Source organism: Dreissena polymorpha, chromosome 4 (assembly GCF_020536995.1).
Source record: "Dreissena polymorpha isolate Duluth1 chromosome 4, UMN_Dpol_1.0, whole genome shotgun sequence".
In the NCBI taxonomy this organism is placed as follows: Eukaryota; Metazoa; Mollusca; class Bivalvia; order Myida; family Dreissenidae; genus Dreissena; species Dreissena polymorpha.
Window position 1 is genome coordinate 47,160,082 of NC_068358.1, and position 21,398 is coordinate 47,181,479.

Here is a 21,398-nt window from a genome sequence, read left to right on the forward strand (position 1 = left end):
AAGCATTTCGTTCCCTGGTGAGCTGATACTAGTCTGAATGTATAGTGGTTTCCATAGTTACATCCTACTAACATAGCAACCAAACAACTAACCAACCAACCAAACAACCATACATGATCCATCCATCCACCCATTTATTCATCAAACCTTAGTGCATGCGATAAAACGACTTCCGGTACTTATCTATTATACGTTCTGGAGAATGGAGAAACACGGGCAAATTTTAGACTGGTAAGCCGGTGATTTCCACAAAATATTTGTCAACCGGCCTTTTGTTATTTACATGGACGTTGCTTACACTCAATCACGGATCATAATGCATTGTCCCTGGGAAATTCTCCTTTCATTTGCCACAGGAATATAATAAAATGTTCCCTTTGTGGCTACAACCATTTACAAATGCAGTTAACTGTGGACTTGCATTCCAAATGAGGTCTTTATTCAACAAGGGGCATTTTATCTAATGACCAATTTAGTGAGAATAAGACCCAAGACACTTTCCAGTTGTCAACTCCAGTATTAAGCCGCGGTTTATTCTTGCAATAATCACTTTACAATGAAAATAATGACAGTCAAAAGACCGGTCATTAGCCGATGCTTAAAAACACTTCACGATCATAGAACGATAATTTCTGATGGTTTTTTAAGAGAGACACTGTATAAATCATTAATTTACAATAAATTACCCCTAACTAGCGCAGAAAAGCTTGCTACTGTGGAAATTTCCGTACTCATTTAATCGTATCTCTCAGACGATTTTCGGGATTTAATCAAATCTGCGAGACGATTGCTTCCTGCAAACGTTCGCCAATTTTTTTCCCGCGTGGCGTAATTGTAGTGGTGATCAAAATGATTCCATAACGAGCTAGATTGTTTTCTAGAGAAACACGCGTGAAAATGTAATGAAAGAAAATATTGACGCTCCCCGCTGATTTTCTAAGAAAATATAGCTCTAATTTGTTGGGAAAAATTAAGTGTTTAATAAGGTTTAGCAAATTTACATATCATACCTAAACGTAGCACTTGTCCCTTGATAGTATTTAAAGCAGATTGTGGCATTGAAAGCAGTTTGTGGCATTTGTTAACAAGGTCTTTCTGATTTGGGTAGACTTTCTTGGAAACACATTACGTAGTTTTTTCAAATTTATGTTCGACAACCGCACATGGGGCGTAGCCTATCTCTACATTGCAACATATTAATGCAATCACCGCATTTTGTTGAAAACGTAATTACGTCTTATTTTTAAACAATACCCAATCGATCTCTATATAAGTTTAATCTTTTCAAAAGTATAAGTAATGTGTAATTGACACAAAGGGTACAATTTATAAATAAAATGATTTATTTTAACGTTTTGTAAAATTTCTTATGTACACAGTTTTTTTTTTAACGAAATCGTAGTTATCTTAATATATAACCCTGACTTAACCCAATATAATTCAAAAAATTGGTTTAAAAAACTACATCATATTGCGCAATTCAATGACGCATACTATATATACGCATTCATTGATTATTGGTGTGTTTAAAAATAATGAACTGCCATCGTTGTCTCTTCTACACTGTATACAGAACAATTTATAAATAAAACTTGTGTTGAAGATAAACTTTCATATAACTGAATCAAAATATTTTTATATCACCTTTATTTTCACAAAGTCATACTGATCAATTGGCAACTCTTCGGAGTGTGTGGGGGGGGGGGCTCACATAATTTGATTTCATCGTCTTTGACGTGTAAATGAACTTCAATGTCAAATGTTTGTCGTTCCGATAATAAGCTATATTGTTTAAAAGCATTCTGATGTGCGCTGTAAAACCAGCCAATTATCTGTCTGCGTTTTTCACTTAGTTTTACTGTTTGGCCGTTAACTATCGGCCAAAATCTGTGTATTTTCGAAAAAACTTTCATTGTTTTGTACGCCGATGTCTTTGTCAATGATTGTCAGCTGGTCTAAGACCTTGCTTGATTTTCGCGTATGTAGCAGTGTTTCTATGATGGCAATAACTGAATTTACCTTGATATAAGACTGGGCAGGCGGAACGGTGCGTTGACCCTCAATTCTTACAATGTGGAGCGATCGTTGTACACCTAAAAAGGAGTCGAATTATCGCGGATGAATTAGGTACTACTTTATATACAACTATACATGTGCGTATATGATTACTGCTATCACATTACCGCCACAAACATCCCCACAAAACACTTTATTCCCACTACTCTCGAAAGTACAGCATACACCTCTTTAAAATCAAAAGGTCTCTTATTTAAAGCATGTGTCAATAGTTTTCGACAATTTATTTCTTAGAAGTTTTATGATGTGTTTGATGTAACCTCATTTTAATGTCTCCCCTCCGGCATTTCTCAAAGACAAATGTAAATAAATATAAAAACAGTTTAAAAACATTGCTGTAACACAACTTACTAAAGTCATGTTAAAGTAATGCTTAATCTGACCCGTTGGATAAGTCTCTCTATATATTTATCAATTTAAATCGCAATTCTCAACATACATTTCTCCATTTAAGACCCAAATCTCGACATATTTATCAAATTAGTTACCTGTACCAATTTAAGACCCAATACCGTACATACATGCATCTATTGTAGACCCAGCATACATGTGTCCATTGAAGACCAAATTCTCAAAATGTATTCATTTAAGACCCAACGTACACGTATCAATTTATGAGCCAGTTCTCTACATACATGTACTCATTAAAAACCCAACTTAAATGAATCAATTTAAGACCCCATTATATATACATGTATCAATTAAAGATCCAACAAACACGTATCAATTTGAAACCCAGTTCTCTACATACATTATCCATTGAATACCCAACATACACGTATCAATTTAAGACCCAATTCTCTACATTTATGTATCCACTGAAGACCCAACATATATGTATCAATTTAAGACCCAATTATCTACATACATGTATCAATTAAAGATCCAACAAACACGTATCAATTTAAGGCCAAATTCTTTACATACATGTATCACTTAAAGACCCAACATACATGAATCCTTTTAAGGCCCAACACTGTACATTCATTTATCAATTTAAGACCCAGTACTGTACATACATTTATCCACCATAACAATGCTTGTGAAATAGAACTAAAGTGAAAATAAGAAGACATACGATGCATATTAGCATTATTATATAATTAGATCTAACGTATACATGCGTATTGCACATATTTTGGCATTTTATCTATTAACATATATAGTAGTAGGAAAATTATTACAATGTTATAAAGTTACTCTTTACAATATATCACTATAGTAACCCGTGTTATTTGGTGACGGACTTCAGCGATAATTGTTGAATTGATTTGTGCTGCCAGAGTCTCTGTGTATTATCTAGGTATGTGTTCAAATTATGAAACACGAATAGAAACACTATAAATTTGTATCGTAGGTCCCACAAAAAATGCTTTTCTGTTACGCCTTAAACGGCATTTGATATCTGCCAAAGATTCAAGATAGTCAAGAACATGTCGAATACAAATGTATATGTAAAGACTCCGCGCAACGAATTGAAATGGCAACACATTAGCGCGAGCATTCCAAGATAGAACGGTTCCGGTGTCCGCATCCCATTATAACTTTTTAATCGTGCTCTGTTTACCTTCAAACTTGTCCCTAGAAAGTTCGCCATAATTATAATTAAGATGTTTTCAAACATGATTTGGTATATTTTCTAAATAAATAATTATATTTGTAATATATCAAAAACGATTACAAGCATATTTTAAACATGTTTCCTCTCACATTTTGTTCTCTGACACTTATAAGAAACTCGGCTTTGTTCATGTTTGCTCCGGTTATTACTAAAGCGCCCAATGTTTTCCACAGAGACTTTCCAGCCAGACCGTAAGTCCCTATCTTTATTGAAACATTCTGGTTTTCCCGTTTTGTTTACTGCGCTCTTCGGCAACACTTAGTTTGCCGACGTCATCCGCTAATATGTTTCATTGCAACGCACTCCGCAATTTTCAGTCTACTCAACAACATCAGACGCTTGTTTTCTTCGGCTAAATAACACTAATACAATAGGTGTGTAATGTTTATGCGAAATAACAAAGTAAATATTGTTATAACGTTAACATACACTGTCATGGAAATCTATCTACGAACTAATGTGACTGTCCCTTATACATCCAAATCATGTTTAAAGTATAAAACAAGAGCACCGCCTTGCGGGTGCAGACCGCTCATCTATTTTCTTTTTAAAGGTGAAGGGACTCTCATTTTCAATCACAAAGGAGGGAGGGGTGGAGTGAAGAGGGGTGCATTGTGTGGGGGTGTGGACATTTATTACATTATGTTCCAAAAATGCAAAAAAAGGGAAAAAAATATTCGGGGAATGGGGGGGTGGTGGGGGTGGCGGGGGGGGGTGGGGGGGTGGGGGTGGGGATTCTTGGGTGCGATGGTTGGAGGGTATTTCAAACATAAAATAATAAAAATAAATATTGGTGTTTTTTAACCGTTTCAAAAAAAAAATTGGGGGGGGGGTGAGGTGGGGGGGGGGGTATAGTGTGAGGCTGTGGTGGTAATTTGTGAGATGATCTAAAAAAAAAAAAAATTAGGGGGGGGGATTCGGGTGGGGGGTGGGGGGGAGGGGGGGGTGGGGGGATTCTTGGGTGCGATGGTTGGACGGTATTTCAAACATAAAATAATCAAAATAAATAGTTTTGTTTTTTAACCGTTTAAAAAAAAAATTGGGGGAGGGGGTGGGGGGGGAGGGTGTGAGTAGTATGAGGGTGTGGTGGTCATTTGTGAGATGATCTTAAAAAAAAAAAAAAATAGGGGGGGGGATTCGGGGGGGGATTCGGGGGGGGGGGAAGGGGGGGCACGGGCGATGGTTTGGGTGGAGTCTATTGTGGTATGTCAGGTAAGAGTAGTTTTGTCAAAGTATCAATCAAATCTAATCATAAATAAAGAAGTTATGGCAATTTTAGCAAAATTTAATAATTTGACCTTGAGAGTCAAGGTCATTCAAAGGTCAAGGTAAAATTCAACTTGCCAGGTACAGTAACCTCATTATAGCATGAAAGTATTTGAAGTTTGAAAGCAATAGCCTTGATACTTAAGAAGTAAAGTGGATCGAAACACAAAATTTAACCATATATTCAAAGTTACTTAGTCAAAAAAGGGCCATAATTCCGTAAAAATGACATCCAGAGTTATGCAACTTGTCCTTTTACTGTACCCTTATGACAGTTTGCGAGTGTTCCAAGTATGAAAGCAATATCTATGATACTTTAGGGGTAAAGTGGACCAAAACACAAAACTTAACCAAACTTTCAATTTTCTAAGTATAAAGGGCCCATAATTCCGTCCAAATGCCAGTCAGAGTTACATAACTTTGCCTGCACAGTCCCCTTACGATAGTTAGTAAGTGTTTCAAGTATGAAAGCAATAGCTTTGATACTGTAGGAATAAAGTGGACCTAAACACAAAACATAACCAAATTTTCAATTTTCTAAGTATAAAAAGGGCACATAATTCTGTCAAAATGCCAGTCAGAGTTACATTACTTTGCCTGCACAGTCCCCTTATGATAGTTAGTAAGTGTTTCAAGTATGAAAGCAATAGCTTTGATACTTAAGGAATAAAATGGACCTAAACACAAAACTTAACCAAAATTTTAAATTTTCTAAGTATAAAAAGGGCACATAATTCTGTCAAAATGCACGCCAGAGTTATCTAACTTTGCCTGCCCATTCCCCTCATGATAGTAAGTAAGTGTACCAAGTTTGAATGCAATAGCATTGATACTTTCTGAAAAAAGTGGACCTAAACGCAAAACTTAACCAAAATTTTCAATTTTCTAAGTATAAAAAGGGCACATAATTCAGTCAAAATGCACGCCAGAGTTATCTAACTTTGCCTTCCCAGTCCCCTCATGATAGTAAGTGTACCAAGTTTGAATGCAATAGCATTGATACTTTCTGAGAAAAGTGGACCTAAACGCAAAACTTAACCTGACGCCAACGCCGACGCAGACGCCGACGCCGACGCCAAGGTGATGACAATAGCTCATAATTTTTTTTCAAAAAATAGATGAGCTAAAAATGGATTGAGAATAGAATGACACGAACAACATGAAATGGGCAATTTCACAGATTTTGACATGTTATGAACATGTTGAAGTTTGTCATTAATTGCTTTATATTAAAAAAAGGTAAACATCGGATCTAAAAGCTCCAATAAAAAACACAAGAATACAATTAAAGAAAGAAAAAAAAGTAACTCTAATCTCGGCTCGAACCACTTACCCCTGGCGTAAAAGTCTAGCACTTTGACCACACGGCCATCCGTACTCATACAATGAGTGTCCGTATTTTATACTTTATATAAGAAATCCTCGTATTGTTACACAATATAACGACAACAACAGAATTTTCCAAATTATGCAATCGTTTCGCGTTGCAATGCTTTATAATTCTCAGGTTTTTAAATCATCAAAAGATGCATATAATGGATATTGTAGAGCATGGTAAATGTTCAGTACATGTTTTACTGTTTCCTCACAAATATCATAGCTACAACGAAAATTTGCGAATCTGAAACAACATTTTTTTTCAATTTTATCAATTTATCAAAACGTAAAAATGCCCCATTAAAAGAACCACCACAAACATAATACGACATCATCAAAACTATTCTTCACATATGATTATATTTACGGTGTCCGTGGTTGATATATCACGAATTGCGTTACAACATTAATGTTTCAGTTTCAGTTAATTGGCATTGGCAAATGCACTTGCCTTTGGCCATTAACAAACACCAACAACAAAAACTTGGCAAAGACCATATATATATATATATATATATATATATATATATATATATATATATATATATATATATATATATATATATATATATATATATAAAAGCGATCAGAAGACAGGTAAATTATCAAGCGTATTTTGTCGTATGCATAATGCTTCTTTAACATATTTTGCAAGATTATACATACATTTTTTACTTGAAGTTGACATTTACGAATTACATTTTTGTACTGTAGGCCATGAACATTGAACATTGGCCTAGGAATTTTGATCTGATACAACTGTATCGTGAACAACATAACATAATGTGATATTCAGACTCTACTGCATTTTGGTTACATAATTTACACAATCTATTATTTCTTTCTGTATTGTTATACCTTCCTAGTTCTATCTCTATTCTATGAGAACATAATCTTAAACAAGTTAATTGATGTCTAAGTTTATTATTTGATATAATATCCAAATACTTTTCAAAGCAAAATTCAGTTTTATACTAACAATAACTATCTAACTTTGACATTGAATTAACATTATTACTCCACTCTTGAACAAATTGATCTTATTCTCGATTTTAATGAATTATAATAATTAACACTGGGATCAAAATACAATTTAATAATCCGTAAACCTAAATGGTGTATGATAAAATTTATTCTACTAGCCCAACAAGAAGTAGTTACATTGCTACATAGGTCATTATACATTCTATATATAGGTGATTCATTATTTTTCATGATTTTCAACCAAAATTTCATTGCTCTTTCCTTACAAATAACTGACAAAGGTACTCGACCGAGTTCAGTTTGTTTCTTTACACCAAGTATATTCTTACAAAACTTAATATGTAATTTATCAACATGTTTATAACTATACACACCCCATACTTTACAACCATATGTCAGTATAGGTACAATCATAGAATCAAATAGGGATAGCTTCGTCTTAATATCTAGGCTAACTTTATCAAACACATTTAAAAGATTAGTGTACGCCCTAAGGGCTTGATCATGCAGTGCTTTTACTGCATCGGCCATTTTACCAGTATAAGTAAATTCTATTTCAAGATATACAAAGTTGTCAACAATGTCAATTTTTGCATTATCTATATAGAAGTCAGGATACACAGTTTGCTTTCTTTTTTTCAAATACACATATTTTAGTTTTATTTACATTTATTTTTAAACCCCATTTCATAGAATAATGATGTACAGCATCTATTTGCGACTGTAGACTATTTGGATCTGTTGTGAATAATACACTATCATTGGCAAATAAAATCATATACATGGACAAAAGTTCGTAATCTTGTTCAGTTAACGCATTAAAATTAATGTTTTTCAGTGATATCATTTATGAACAATATAAAAAGAAGAAGAGATAAAGGCTCCCCTTGTCTTAATCCAATTGTTACATTGAAAAAGTCAGACATATTCATATTACTCGACAATTTCACACAGGCTTGCACATTTAAATATATACATTTTATCATAGTTGCCATTTTACAACTAATTCCTGATTGTAGCAATTTAGTACATAACGCATCTCTAAAAACTGTATTAAATGCCTTCTGGTCATCAATAAAAACACACCATAATTACTGACTCGTAATTCTCTAAATCTACAGTGAAGAAAACAATAATTATTTACGGCGAATTTTAAGACTTTTTTGAATTATAGGTACAATTGGCTGTGACGTGATGTTGCACCTTTCAATAAAGCGAAACTTTGTTCTTTTGCCGCTTGCGAAAACCAATTGGTCCACTCGTGAAGAGGTCATTTACACAAACTATTTTGAAAACTTCTAAGGTGTTGTTTCAGTCACAATGGTAGAAAATTTCTTGCACAAGTAAGATTAAAATTGTGTATGTCGCATAGTGTACAAATGCGATATAGTACCTCTTAAACCTTCGTGTGGTGCTTTCTTTTTTGTATAACATCCCAATGTGTCAAATGCAGAACAATGTACCTGCCAACGCGTTGTCAACAACAGCTGGACTCTTACGCGGTTTAACAACTTCCGGTGTTATTGTGTATCTGACAGTTTTTTTTTTATTTGTTTGCAGACGACACTTTTTGGGTTCGTGTGTACCATGAGTATGATGTTAGTTGGCATTTTTAGAAAAAAAGTATGAAACTCGTTTCTCCTGTTTTGTGATAGTCCTATTATTGCAAAGTTATACATTTTTGTAAATAGCTTATTTGTATCATCTTAAGAAACAATTAAATACATTTTTTTAATATTAAAAATCTACGCTAAGTGTTACATAGGTGATACATAAGCAAAATATATGTGCATTATAATTAAATAATACAATTAGTATGTGTACGGTTGGCCTATTTGAAAAATCTTGTTTTCTGTCATAATAAAGATTTTAATGTACATGTTTCTTTTAGCGTCGCGTTGAATTTTATTTAAAAAATCCTCAGATTGTATATGATTTTGATTTTAAAATATATGTCGTATTACATCTAAATAAACATAAATTATTCTTTTTCGATATACCAGTCAACTTTTTATTTTCAGAGTTCACCTGTTGTAAATTGCGATGTATTCTATAAAAAACACATATACCACGATGATATATAGTGCATTTTTGGACATATTTCGGAAACAAAATGCCACCAATCAGTGAACAATTATGATTTTAATAAAAAGGAGTGCACGCGTACTAAACTATCACTTGACATACAATGAAAACACATAGATATTTAACTATATAACCGATTTGAGAAAACATGTGCGCCGAGTTTGAAATACAAACATTTGTTTGTATAATAAAATAAGGGATGTATTGTAAACGGTCACATCTTAAGCATCGAAACATGGTTTAGTACGATTATAAAGCGATGGCTTTGTTGGCCGATAGAACAAATGTTATGTGAAATAATATTACTTTACAAAATGTGCATATTGTTCTAACTAATATAGATTAATAGCATATACCTGCGTTGGAATATTTGGACTTAGAGATTATTTGTGTTGTCGTTTTTGTTGTTGCGTAGTTAGTTGTGTTTGTTCTTGTTTATGGGAGAGGATTAATACTAATTTTGCGTCATGTATGAATGGTATATATTACATGTATTATTATATGGATTTTAATGAAATTTATTTATCAATAACATATTAACGTAATAATACAGAATCATGTAAATCAATCTAGATCTAGACGTTCTGTCAGTCGATTAATCATAAAGCAACACATATTTCATTAATAATTTCCATTGTAAATTATGTTTGAAACATCATATCAAAAGATAGATGAACAACGAGTTGGACACTGAAACTTTATTCAATACTGACCATGTTAAAACGAACAATTCCACCAGATCTGTGACAGAATATCTCTTTTTTCTATCTCTTTTTGTCCAATTCATATTCCACAAGCCGTTAACAATTGGCTTCACAAAGCAAAAACAGAGTAAACTACTTATTCGATTTTAAAGAGACCTTTTCACAGATTTTGGCATGTATTGAAGTTTGTCATCAAATGCTTTATGCTGATAAATGTAAACATAGGATCTAAAAAGCTCCAGTAAAAAACACAAAAATACATTTAAAGAAAGAAAAAAAGCCTCAACGGGGCTCGAACCACTGACCCCTGGAGCCCTGCTTAGACCATTCGGCCATCCGTGCTCATACAATACCTTCTCCGTAATGTATTATATACTTTATATAAGCAATCCTCGTAGTAAAACAAAATATAAGGCCAACAGAACTTTCCAAATTTTTCAATCGTTTCGCGTTGCAACGCTTTATAATTTTCAGGTTTTTAAATCGTCAAAAGATGCACAGTATGTATCATTTAGAGCATGGTAAATGTTCAGAATTACTGTTTCCTCACAAATATCATAACCACAACGAAAATTTGCGAATCTGAAACACTTTTTTTTAAATTTTGAAACGTGAAAAGGCCCCTTTAATGATCATTTGGATAATTGTAAGTATATAAAGATGACGACGTGGTCAACTATTAACAGCAAAAAGGTCTCCTTGAGTTCATCGCTTGCGGAATACGAAACATCCCTGTTCACACTGATTCCCAAGCTTGTTTATGTGATTTAGTTATGTCGTTGTTATTTTCCATAAAAATAATTATTCAATACTAAATAACGTTTTAAAAGGAAAACATGTTTTGTTCTTGAGAAGTCATTTTTAAGGATTCGTCGGCATGAAAAACAATGACGCTTCTGAGATGTTGGTAATAAACATCTTTAGATATTACGTCTTTCTCTCAATGGCTAATTTTAATTATTACCTGTTTACATAAACTTACTTGCGATTTTTATTCTAAAACTATTTTAAAAGGCGCTAAAAAGAATACTGCGTTAAAAGGTGCGGACAAGATGGTGACGATGATAAAACATAATAAAACAAAAACAAGATGCACGTACTGACCACAAGGACGTGCATATAAATTCCAGCTGTGCAATGATTGATGCGTTCACACATATTTGTATCGGCTACATTCCATATATATTTTTTATTTGAAATCTGGAATGTTAATACAAAAAAAGAGTACCTGATGTTTTTCAGTTGTTTCCTAAAAATATAAACTTTCTTAATATTGATTTAACGGTACCTTTTAAAATACTGAAGAATAGAAATGTTTTACACATATAAATTCCAGCTGTGCAATGATTGATGCGTTCACACATATTTGTATCGGCTACATTCCATAAATATTTTTTAATTGAAATCTGGAATGTTAATACAAAAAAATGAGTACCTGATGTGTTTCAGTTGTTTCCTAAAAATATAAACTTTCTTAATATTGATTTAACGGTACCTTTTAAAATATTGAAGAATAGAAATGTTTTACACATATCCGAGAAATTTAGAAAATGGTGTATAAATAGGACAAACAAAAATAACACTAAGGACAAACAACAATAAAAATAAATCATCAGCAATCATCCGTATTTTAAAATGAAAAAAAAGGATGCGTTTGTACGGCAAAATGATTGATTAATTCGGCATGTAACCGTTTTTTTTATATAATGCTGACAACAGGTGAAAACAATGTTGTTTGTTTGAATTAATCTGACAGACCCTTATTTTTATGCCGACCCTAAACTTGTTTTTTCTTTACTCATTCTTCAGTTTGCCATAAGTTTTTCTTTTATTGGTCCTATTCGCTAAATTAGCTTTCACATAAAAAAGACATGTCGAGAGTTGGTGTTGGAAGATAACGCACTAACTATTATATGTTTTAGATGTTTGTAGATACACAGAACATATATTTTGGCTTTACATGAATTAAAACCCCTGTAATATTGTAACGTGATGGGAGGACCGAGTGTTTAAGATGTTTAAGATCCAGCCGATCCGCGTATGAACCCCGGCGGTAGCAACTTATTTGTTCAATGTTTTTACTTGTTCAATACATGGAACTTGATGTTTATAATTCTTAAGTTAACAACAAAGACATAACGGGCAATACTTTAAAATAAACACATATCTGTGCATACGTTCCTTAAGTTTAAATCATCAGTAAACATTGACATTTTACTTAAAAATGCATATAATTTCATTTCCAACAATCCGATCTGAACAAAAAATACAATGTTATGCTCCTACTGAAGACGTTTTTTTTTCTGAAAGCAGCTTACGTTGACGCTATACTGAAAGCGTCTTACTTTGATGATTATGACATACCTTAAGTTTAATTTTAAAAGCTAGTTGAACTTTATTGCGAGATATAGTAAAGAGAATGTACCAATGTAAAACAAGTTGATCAAACTAAATAATCAAAATTAACTATTATTTCTTAAAAACAAACTGCGTATTTAACCGTGTACATTTAAATATTTAACCTTTGATTTTTTTTATTTAAACTTACTCAATATGTAATGTTTCAATAACGCGGCATCAACGACATGATGCATTAAAATCGACTGATGTTCCGACAAACAGAATAACACTGAATGCTGCGTTAAATGTTATTGAGCAATACAAATGTATTGGATTTCAAAACAGCAACTCTCGTTGGAGGTCTCGCTATCGAACCTGAAAACCAAGTAGGAGGAGTTATTGTTCATTACAACCATTCTGTGTCCAATAACCGAAGTTCTCGCTTAGCGCGGAGAGGAGCAGGGAGGAGGCCAAAGACCAATAGCAAACAAGAAATAATTGAGAACCAAATATTGATGTTTTTTGGTCCTTGAGATTTGTAAGTTGTGATCGCCAGTTGTGATATTTAATGCCTTTATAGCAGAGCAGTGAGGCATTAAAAAACTGTTTTTATAGGTATTCGATTCGGACAATTAGTGAAACAGTTGCAAAACTACGCACATGTTTTAGATGTGTTCTGACTCGAGCAAAACTTTATAACATTGGATGCTACTAACACTGTTACTGTTGGTGGATTTCTCATACAAATTGATGTTTCAGGTGATAATATATTATTATATTGTATAGCCATGGAACCGCACATTCCTTTTTTTCTTTCCAACGCCGGAACTGCGACAGGCTCTACGGCTGCGCACTTGGAGTTTCAGCGAGCCCAGTTTCAGGAGTATGCCCAGCGGTTACAGATGGGAATTCGGACATTTCCCGGACATTTTCAAGGGATCAATTCACTGGCCTATCAGGGTCATTTGATAAACCCTTATTTCCACCCGTACATGTGCAAGGATCCGCGCACGCGCTATTTGCAAGAGGAACCCAAACCAAATCACAGCTATATTGGTAAATATGAGGGCATTTCGTGATTTGTTTGTTTCCCACAGGTCTCGTATTCACACAATTTTGTGGCTAAATCTCATTATTATTATGAAATATTCAAACATTTTCTATGTGATATCCATTTTTACAAAAAAGTACAGACACACATTGTATACTGAGTCATAGTTTTTATATTTTACTAGGCTAAAAAGATGTAAATCTACAGAGTTTTAAAAACAGTCAACACATCAGAGTTTTAAAAACAGCCAACACATATCTGTCTTCAATTTATTTCAGCTAAGTACTTGAATTTGTGCTCCACAAATGTATTAATATAACTACTGTAATATATTTGTTTCAAAGTAAATAACGGTGGTCTCTTTTATGGTTAAAGGGAACATTTTGTATTTTATTCTGGTAAGCAACAGAAGACTTGTATGCACAATTCATTCGTTAAATCAATTAAAATCCCTCTTTTAATTTTTAATTGATTAAAAACGGGCTAACATAAAAGAAAAAAATGTAAAATGCATATGCATTTTTAATTGTATACTGATGTTAACATGCAGGTATAGTCTTGAAAAAATATACGTGTTTCGTGTTCAGCTAATAGTCTGTAAACAAACATTTTGTATTTTGAACTTCTGGTGTTAAATTTAATATTTTTCTTACAGCATATTGTTTTTGACAAACGTTAATTGTCTACATGAATTCCATGTATAGCTTCCGAAATTTAAGTTGACAATTAGTTTTGATGCACGAATATATTAAAATAACGTTACCATGAATATATAACTTACCGTGGAATCACGTTAAATTGATTAAAGCACATCACACTGATCATAAATTTCTCGTTACAAAATTCACAATAAAAAAATATGAACGATGAGAAAAATCTTTTGGCGTTATTTACGCTAAAAGAGTTCAGGAGGTTCAGGCCAATGTTGGCTAGCTAATATATTAGCTAAATAAATTGTATGAGACTAAATAAATATGAGCCGTACTCAGCGACAAATAGGTTTAATGCATGTGCGTAAAGTGTCGTCCCTGATTAGCCTGTTCAGTCCGCACAGGCTAATCAGAGACGACACTTTCCGCTTTTATTATATTTTTTGTTTAAAAAGTCTCTTCTTGGCAAAAATCCAGTTTAGGCAGAAAGTGTCGTCCCTGATTAGCCTGTGTGGACTGCACAGGCTTATCTGGGACGACACTTTACGCACATGCATTATACTCCTTGTTACAGAGAGCGGCTCATATATGATATATCAGTCAGAAATCTTTCACAAACCTCGACACAATTATTTGAATATAGTATGTCCCCAAGTGTCGTTAGTTCTTATGAATAACAGAACGTTTCTATATTTGTTATAAGACTTAAGACTGTTCCACATTTGTGTACTACCTTTTTTTAACAAAACGTTAGGCACGAATAAAACACACGCTATGTGTTTAAGTACTAGCGGAATAAACTTAAAGGCCCCAACATAGCAACATTAGCAATTGCACAAAGCGATAACAAAAATCCGCTTTCACAGCTTTCGATAACTATTGGATTTGAGGTTGTAAGAGATTCAACATAAGCGTTTTTGTCTGTTTGTATTATTAGTATTTTATGGACTTTTTTCTAGAAAAAAGTATCACACTACGAGTGGGTTTTAAAGTCAATGGATTGGGCAAACCTAATTATTTTACTTCGAGGTTGCCGAGTATTGCAGTTCGCTGTGGCAATACATATATATTTCCGATACATGTTCTGCGCAGCGTATTCATCGTTACGTTACTACATTCATTTAAAAATAATCGAATTGTTTGAGTTTCTGGTAAAATGCTGCGGAAAGAAAGTAGTGACTTATATTAAGTTTATGACATGAAAATATTGACGGACCATACTATGTGTGAAGTCAATTTCATTTCTAAGAAACATAACACCTCTGATTGAAGTAAGAGTTTCAAATGCAAATCATTGTATGTATTTTTTGTTGTTGAAAATGTTCCTATTTTTTTATACATTATTAAGTTATGTTTCACGTAATTGACGTTTAAGCGTGGTCATTTCATCGTACCACAATATACATTTTATGACATTATATATTTTACTAGATAAGAAATTGAAGCGTTCAACGTGAAAAATATTGGACCAGATTTGACTTATGTCTAATGCGTAAACGAATGTTTAATTAAATAAAAACTATTCAGAACAAATAGTGTTGTCACGACAATCGGTCAGTTATTTTAGAAAAACAACACCCACAATAATACCGCGTCATATTAACTATAGCAACAGTATTCCTACAATTACACCATATTAATACATACGCTAAGATAATCATCAAATGTGAAGTTTGCGCTTCACACTGGAACAAGTGCTAAATGACAGAGAAGAAACTGATGACAGCAGCGTCTATGTTGTTGACAATGAGTCAACTGCAAACAGGTTCCCTAGCTGTTGATTTAATTTGCAAGGAACGTGCAATAAACATCACAGAGATTCTTATCTAGCTCACTATGGCACTTTCAGAGACCTCTGTTTTGTGTGATTTTTAGGCTTGATCGCAATGGCAATCTTGAGCGCTAGAGATCAGAAACTCGTTCTTAGCGACATCTACCAGTGGATCCTTGATAACTACAGCTACTTCAGAACCAGGTTGGACTTTTTTCCGTTAATTCAAAGAGCCTGTACACGTGTTTTTTTCTCCATGTTTAAATGTTATTTTTAAATTGAAATCATATCCACATTTTTATTATAGGGCTCATATTTTAAATCGTGACCATTATGTATGTATTTAAATATGAGATTTAAAATAATTTAATGAAAAGGTCTTAAAAGTATACTTTGCATTAATATTTTATAATAGAAACCAGATGATAACTTATTTTAAAATTGTAACGCTCCGTTTGCCTATTTACTTAATTGTATTTAAAACATCCATGTGTATCTTTCATTTTCATTGTAACATAAAAACAATTTAAGAAATACTTGTAGAGTTTCATTATTCGTGGCAATACGTTTGCAATGTATCGTTAGTTAACACCAATGCCGGCACGAGTATTCCATGGAAAGTTTTATCATATCAAAATGACATCCCTGAATTCCAAGATTAGTTTGCATAAATTTACAAAGTTATTTACATAGCTTCATCAAAAATACCTAAATAAAACTACTTTTCGGTAAAATATGGTAATAGTGTACACATATTTCGACAGTTAAGCAGCATTTGAACGTGCATGTTATTTTCGAAAAATATCAAACAAATAATTAAAAGTAAGTGATTGGATTTTAATTGATATTGATAATGTGAAAAAATCATAAATATGTCTAGCGCCCAATACGTGTCCTAATGTAATTATAAAAAAAGTCGTTTTCACTTAATATATAAAAACGTTTTAATAAAAGTAAATAGTTTAATTAATATTTAGAGTTATGTATACATGCACAATTTGACGTCTGTACGATGCATACTTGATTTCTGTATGTTAATTACTTACTTTTATATATTTCAATTTTTATATATTACATACATTTCAGAAAATAAAGCAACGTGTCATATAATTTATTGAACATTTAAGATCATAAAAACAATTATAATGATATGAATTCGCAGGTTTAACATTTATTTACTTGTCTTCGCTTTAAAGACTTTAATTATTCCATATTGTCATCGTTTTTCACCTCACATGGTCGATGACGGTAAATATATTCAGATTCAGAGACATCGTTGAAATTAATTACACTAGAAACGCGTGGGCAAATGTAATGCGTATTCTTTAATTTGATAAATGTCATGAATACACACATTTAAGGATAAAAATGTATTCTACAACTTTTATATAGCGAAAAATAGCATCACAATTTAAATGCATAATACTCTGTCAAAATTAAACATGGTTTGATGCCAAGGTAAAATAAGATTACGTTCACCTTAAATGAATTGTTGTTGCCATAATCTGCTACGTATATGGTGTGGTATTTGAATAAGGGTGCAATACATGTTTTGTATTATTATTTAAATTGCGGTTTTCTTGAACATTATAAATAAAAAGAAAACGTGCGCATGGCTCAACATAGTCAACAAGGAACGCCGCATTCCGAACTTATAATTCATGATTATAATTATACCCCCACCACGTTTACAATATCACCTCCTTTGTTAAGTTTAGCTACTTTAGTTTTGGTCCATTATAACCGTGAAAAATCCGTGCACATTTTTTTCTTTTCTTAAACAGACAATAACTTTTTGTTTGAACTCGTTATGATCAAGGTCCTACAAACGTGTAAGATATTTGCGTTTCGTTTTAATTGTAAACTTAAAACTGCTTTAAGCATCCGCCAAGTCCAAAATGTAGTAACGTACCAGTTCGTGAAATTGTCCGATTTATTTTGTCGATTTCGTAGCGAAAACTTTTTTTGAAAAGTTTTTAAAAATGTTTTTATAACATGTATACAGAGAGACATTTACGTCGATGTTTGATCAATGGAGCGTTATATAACATATGTGTCATAGCAAAATGTATTTCATACACCAACACTAGACAAAACAGCATAACTGTAGAAACACTAAGTGTAATTGAGAAGGGACGTTTATTGCGTTTTTATTAAGAAATCCATTTCGAGTTTGTAAGTACAAGAGTAAAATATGTCATATCTGCGTGACCATGTACGAAAACTGTCATATACTATATTCGTTTTACATCTGAATTTGAATGATGCGTCATGATATAAACATGATATAATTTCCACATACGTGTTGTTCCTATAAATACACGTTGCACTATTATATTAAAGTGATACTACACAATATTTAATAAAAACATGCATATATAGTGTAGCATTTTTCATGTTATAGAAAAACAATCGCTAAAAATTCCTCTTTTTGCATTTTACTTACATAAACAATACTGACGAAGACACAGTAATTGTACAACATTGAAAGAAAATAAATACAATTGGAGATTAATCACACCTCCGAAAACAATAACATTTATTATTTTAAATATTAATTGCAGAGGTCCAGGTTGGAGAAACAGCATACGTCATAATCTTTCGCTTAACGATTGCTTCGTGAAGGCCGGCCGAAGCGCGAACGGAAAGGGGCATTACTGGGCAATCCATCCTGCCAACATAGAGGATTTCCAGAAAGGCGACTTCCGGAGACGTCGTGCGCAAAGACGCGTTCGCAGACACATGGGTCTTTCTGTGGCGGATGACGACGACGACGATAGTCCGGCACCATCGCCCGTTCCTCCACCGCAGCCCGGTTCGGCAGTTTGGACATCCGCAGAAGAAGTCCCATCGGGCTTTACAGGGGATTTGTCAAAGGAACAAACACATCACCATTTATCTACAGAGTCATTAATCGAAGCTGAAAATGGTGCTTTAGATCTTGTATCGCCGATACGAAAAGCGCGTCGTCAATTTGACATGGACAGTCTGCTTGCACCTGACCCTCAAAGAAAAATTGAGTCAAATATTGTATATTTCCCGCCTGGTCATTTTCACAAACTTCCACTTTTTCCAACAGCTATGGATCTGCATTTGTCCAAACAATCCGCGCCAACTTTTAAAGCAGAATATCCGAGAGAAATAAAACAAGAAAACGGTGCAAAGGACGAGAATGACGTCAATAATGAAAACTATACGATAAGAAGCGACACCGATGACCTAAACGATAGCAAACATCAGCAGACCGCGGACGAAAACGAAATTGCTAAATATAGAATAGAAGATGATGAAATTGATGTATCAACGTCTAGTCAAGGATCCCCCTCGGAAAAGAGGTCGATGAATAATAAGTCGCCTAGCGACGAAAAGTACAACGGAAGCGAAAACGGCGACAGCGTGGATCACAGCAGCATCGAAAGCGACAGGGGAAAAGAGGTTGACAAGAAGTGCAACGGCGGCCACGAAACATCGCATCCAAAACGCGGCAGTGATTCAAGTTCAGACAACTATGGCGTCATATCCACCACCTCCTGCAGTGCCGTTTCAAGTCTGCCCATCGCTTTTGATTCCTCGCTGTACGGAAACATAGGTGGGCTGTCTAGCATTGCTCTACATGGCTTCAATGGGGACTTTCAAAGACTCGGTGGACTGGACTTAGTCAGACATAGACTCACATTTCCTGCTCTTCAACGGCACCCTATCTATGCCAGAGCGAGTGTGCCGGCCATCAGATTTGACCACGATGCAATCGCAAAATGGCAGCAGTCCATGAGTGCTAGTTTTGTTTTGAAGAATGTGCACAAGGGCAGCCATGTCGTATTATGAATTAAATTTTATTATTTGCTAATAATAACATATTGCCACTTCTATCTTCATGGTCGCGATTATGTGACACTATTTATGGGAGTAGAAAGAGTCAAAATATCAAAGTAGTGGTGGAAAGAGTTCAACACAAAATGTGTTTAAGATAGAAAAAACGTGAATATTTGAAATGTATATCTTGTTGAAAAAAGCAGCTCGGTGCTTCCGCAAAGATCTTAAAGCACCCAATTTGATTTTGCAATTTATATTTCGGTGTTTGATTTGACCAAAATTGTGACTCGTAACTGTTGACGTCATGTTTCTGCAGAATTTGCAGGAATGTTACATTGCAATTTGAGAAGGAAGATGTTAACAACACTTGTGCGTTGTATAAGTGCTTAACACCAATACTGAACGTTATTTATTAGAATGAAACATCATACACGTTTGTTTTCAGGTTATGAAAATGTTTTGTTCAAGCCTAAAATAAACACTCACTGGGAACGAAACTGATGTCTAGTGACAAGTAAGTTTGAACGCATAAAGAGATCATTTAGTTACATGAAATAACGGTTGAAATGGTTGCTTAATTATGTTGAAATTTCCAGGATGTAAATCAATGTTGTTTGTGACTTAAAGTTCATCTGGGTTTTAATGTGATCTCCGTCATGAAATATATGTGATTTGCAATCGTCGTAAAATCGGTGATCGGTGTTACGGTATTTTCTATTTTTCAATTGTTAAAATAATAAATGTAATTTATTCATCTAGTATTGCATTTTGCATTGCATGTGTACATGTATAACAGTTTTAAAATGTTTTTACCTTTAAGTAGATTGCATGAGTTTTTCTTTTGTACAGTTGGTTTCCCTGTGCAAAGTGCTGTATTTATATTTGCGTTGTTTAACACTATTACTTCTGATAAATTTCAGATTTGTGGAAATATCTTATTTTTGTTTGTGTTCTTCTTTACTGATTCTATTCTAGTAACAACATAGTAAGTGTACATGTTATGCAGAGCGTCTTAGTCATCAGAAGATGCTTGTTTATATGTTGCTTTCAAAGAAAATTGTACACATACAAACACTGTCGTTAGTAAGAAAGACAAGTGGAAGAACGGACGAACATCTTGCGCCAGAACAACGTTTTCTGTCAGGTTACTGTGCGTAAAAATCAGAATTTAAAAGATCAAGTACTCAATATTTATTTCTTTAGACGCTAATTTTTTTTGCAATTTGTGGCTCTTATTTTCATTTTAAATCACATTTGTATATAAAAAGTCAGCATCTTTGCGCATTACATATACAATTGTTTGAAGAACAACAAGCACACGCAATTTTGCGTCTGTATATCTCAACACCATATATTCTGTGCTTCGCTTTTTTGAAAACGTTGGTTATACGGCTCAAGTCAGCCGCAATGCTTGTTAATATTTACCGCTTATACATTTAAGTGTTTGCCAAAACAATAGGTTACTCCATTAAACACTTACTTTTTTCATAATATCTCCATTATGTATCAACGGCTTTGGTACAAAAATGAATATAAGTAAATAAATAATATTGTAAAATCCATTAATCGATAAACTATCATTAACAGTCAGGGTAATACCACTCGAGAATAAAATGTCATAGAATTATGCAATTAAATAATATATACTTTCATTGAAAAT

At 33.5% G+C, this 21,398-nt stretch overlaps 1 protein-coding gene across 1 annotated transcript; it reads left to right on the forward strand.

Moving 5' to 3' along the window:
• Positions 1-13,241: 13,241 nt before the first annotated feature.
• Positions 13,242-20,385, forward strand: LOC127878409 (uncharacterized). Its single transcript, XM_052424936.1, has 3 exons — positions 13,242-13,509; positions 16,030-16,129; positions 18,490-20,385. The coding sequence occupies exons 1-3, from the start codon at positions 13,242-13,244 to the stop codon at positions 19,748-19,750; spliced, it is 1,629 nt and encodes a 542-aa protein (XP_052280896.1). The 3' UTR covers positions 19,751-20,385.
• The last annotated feature ends 1,013 nt before the right edge of the window (positions 20,386-21,398 follow it).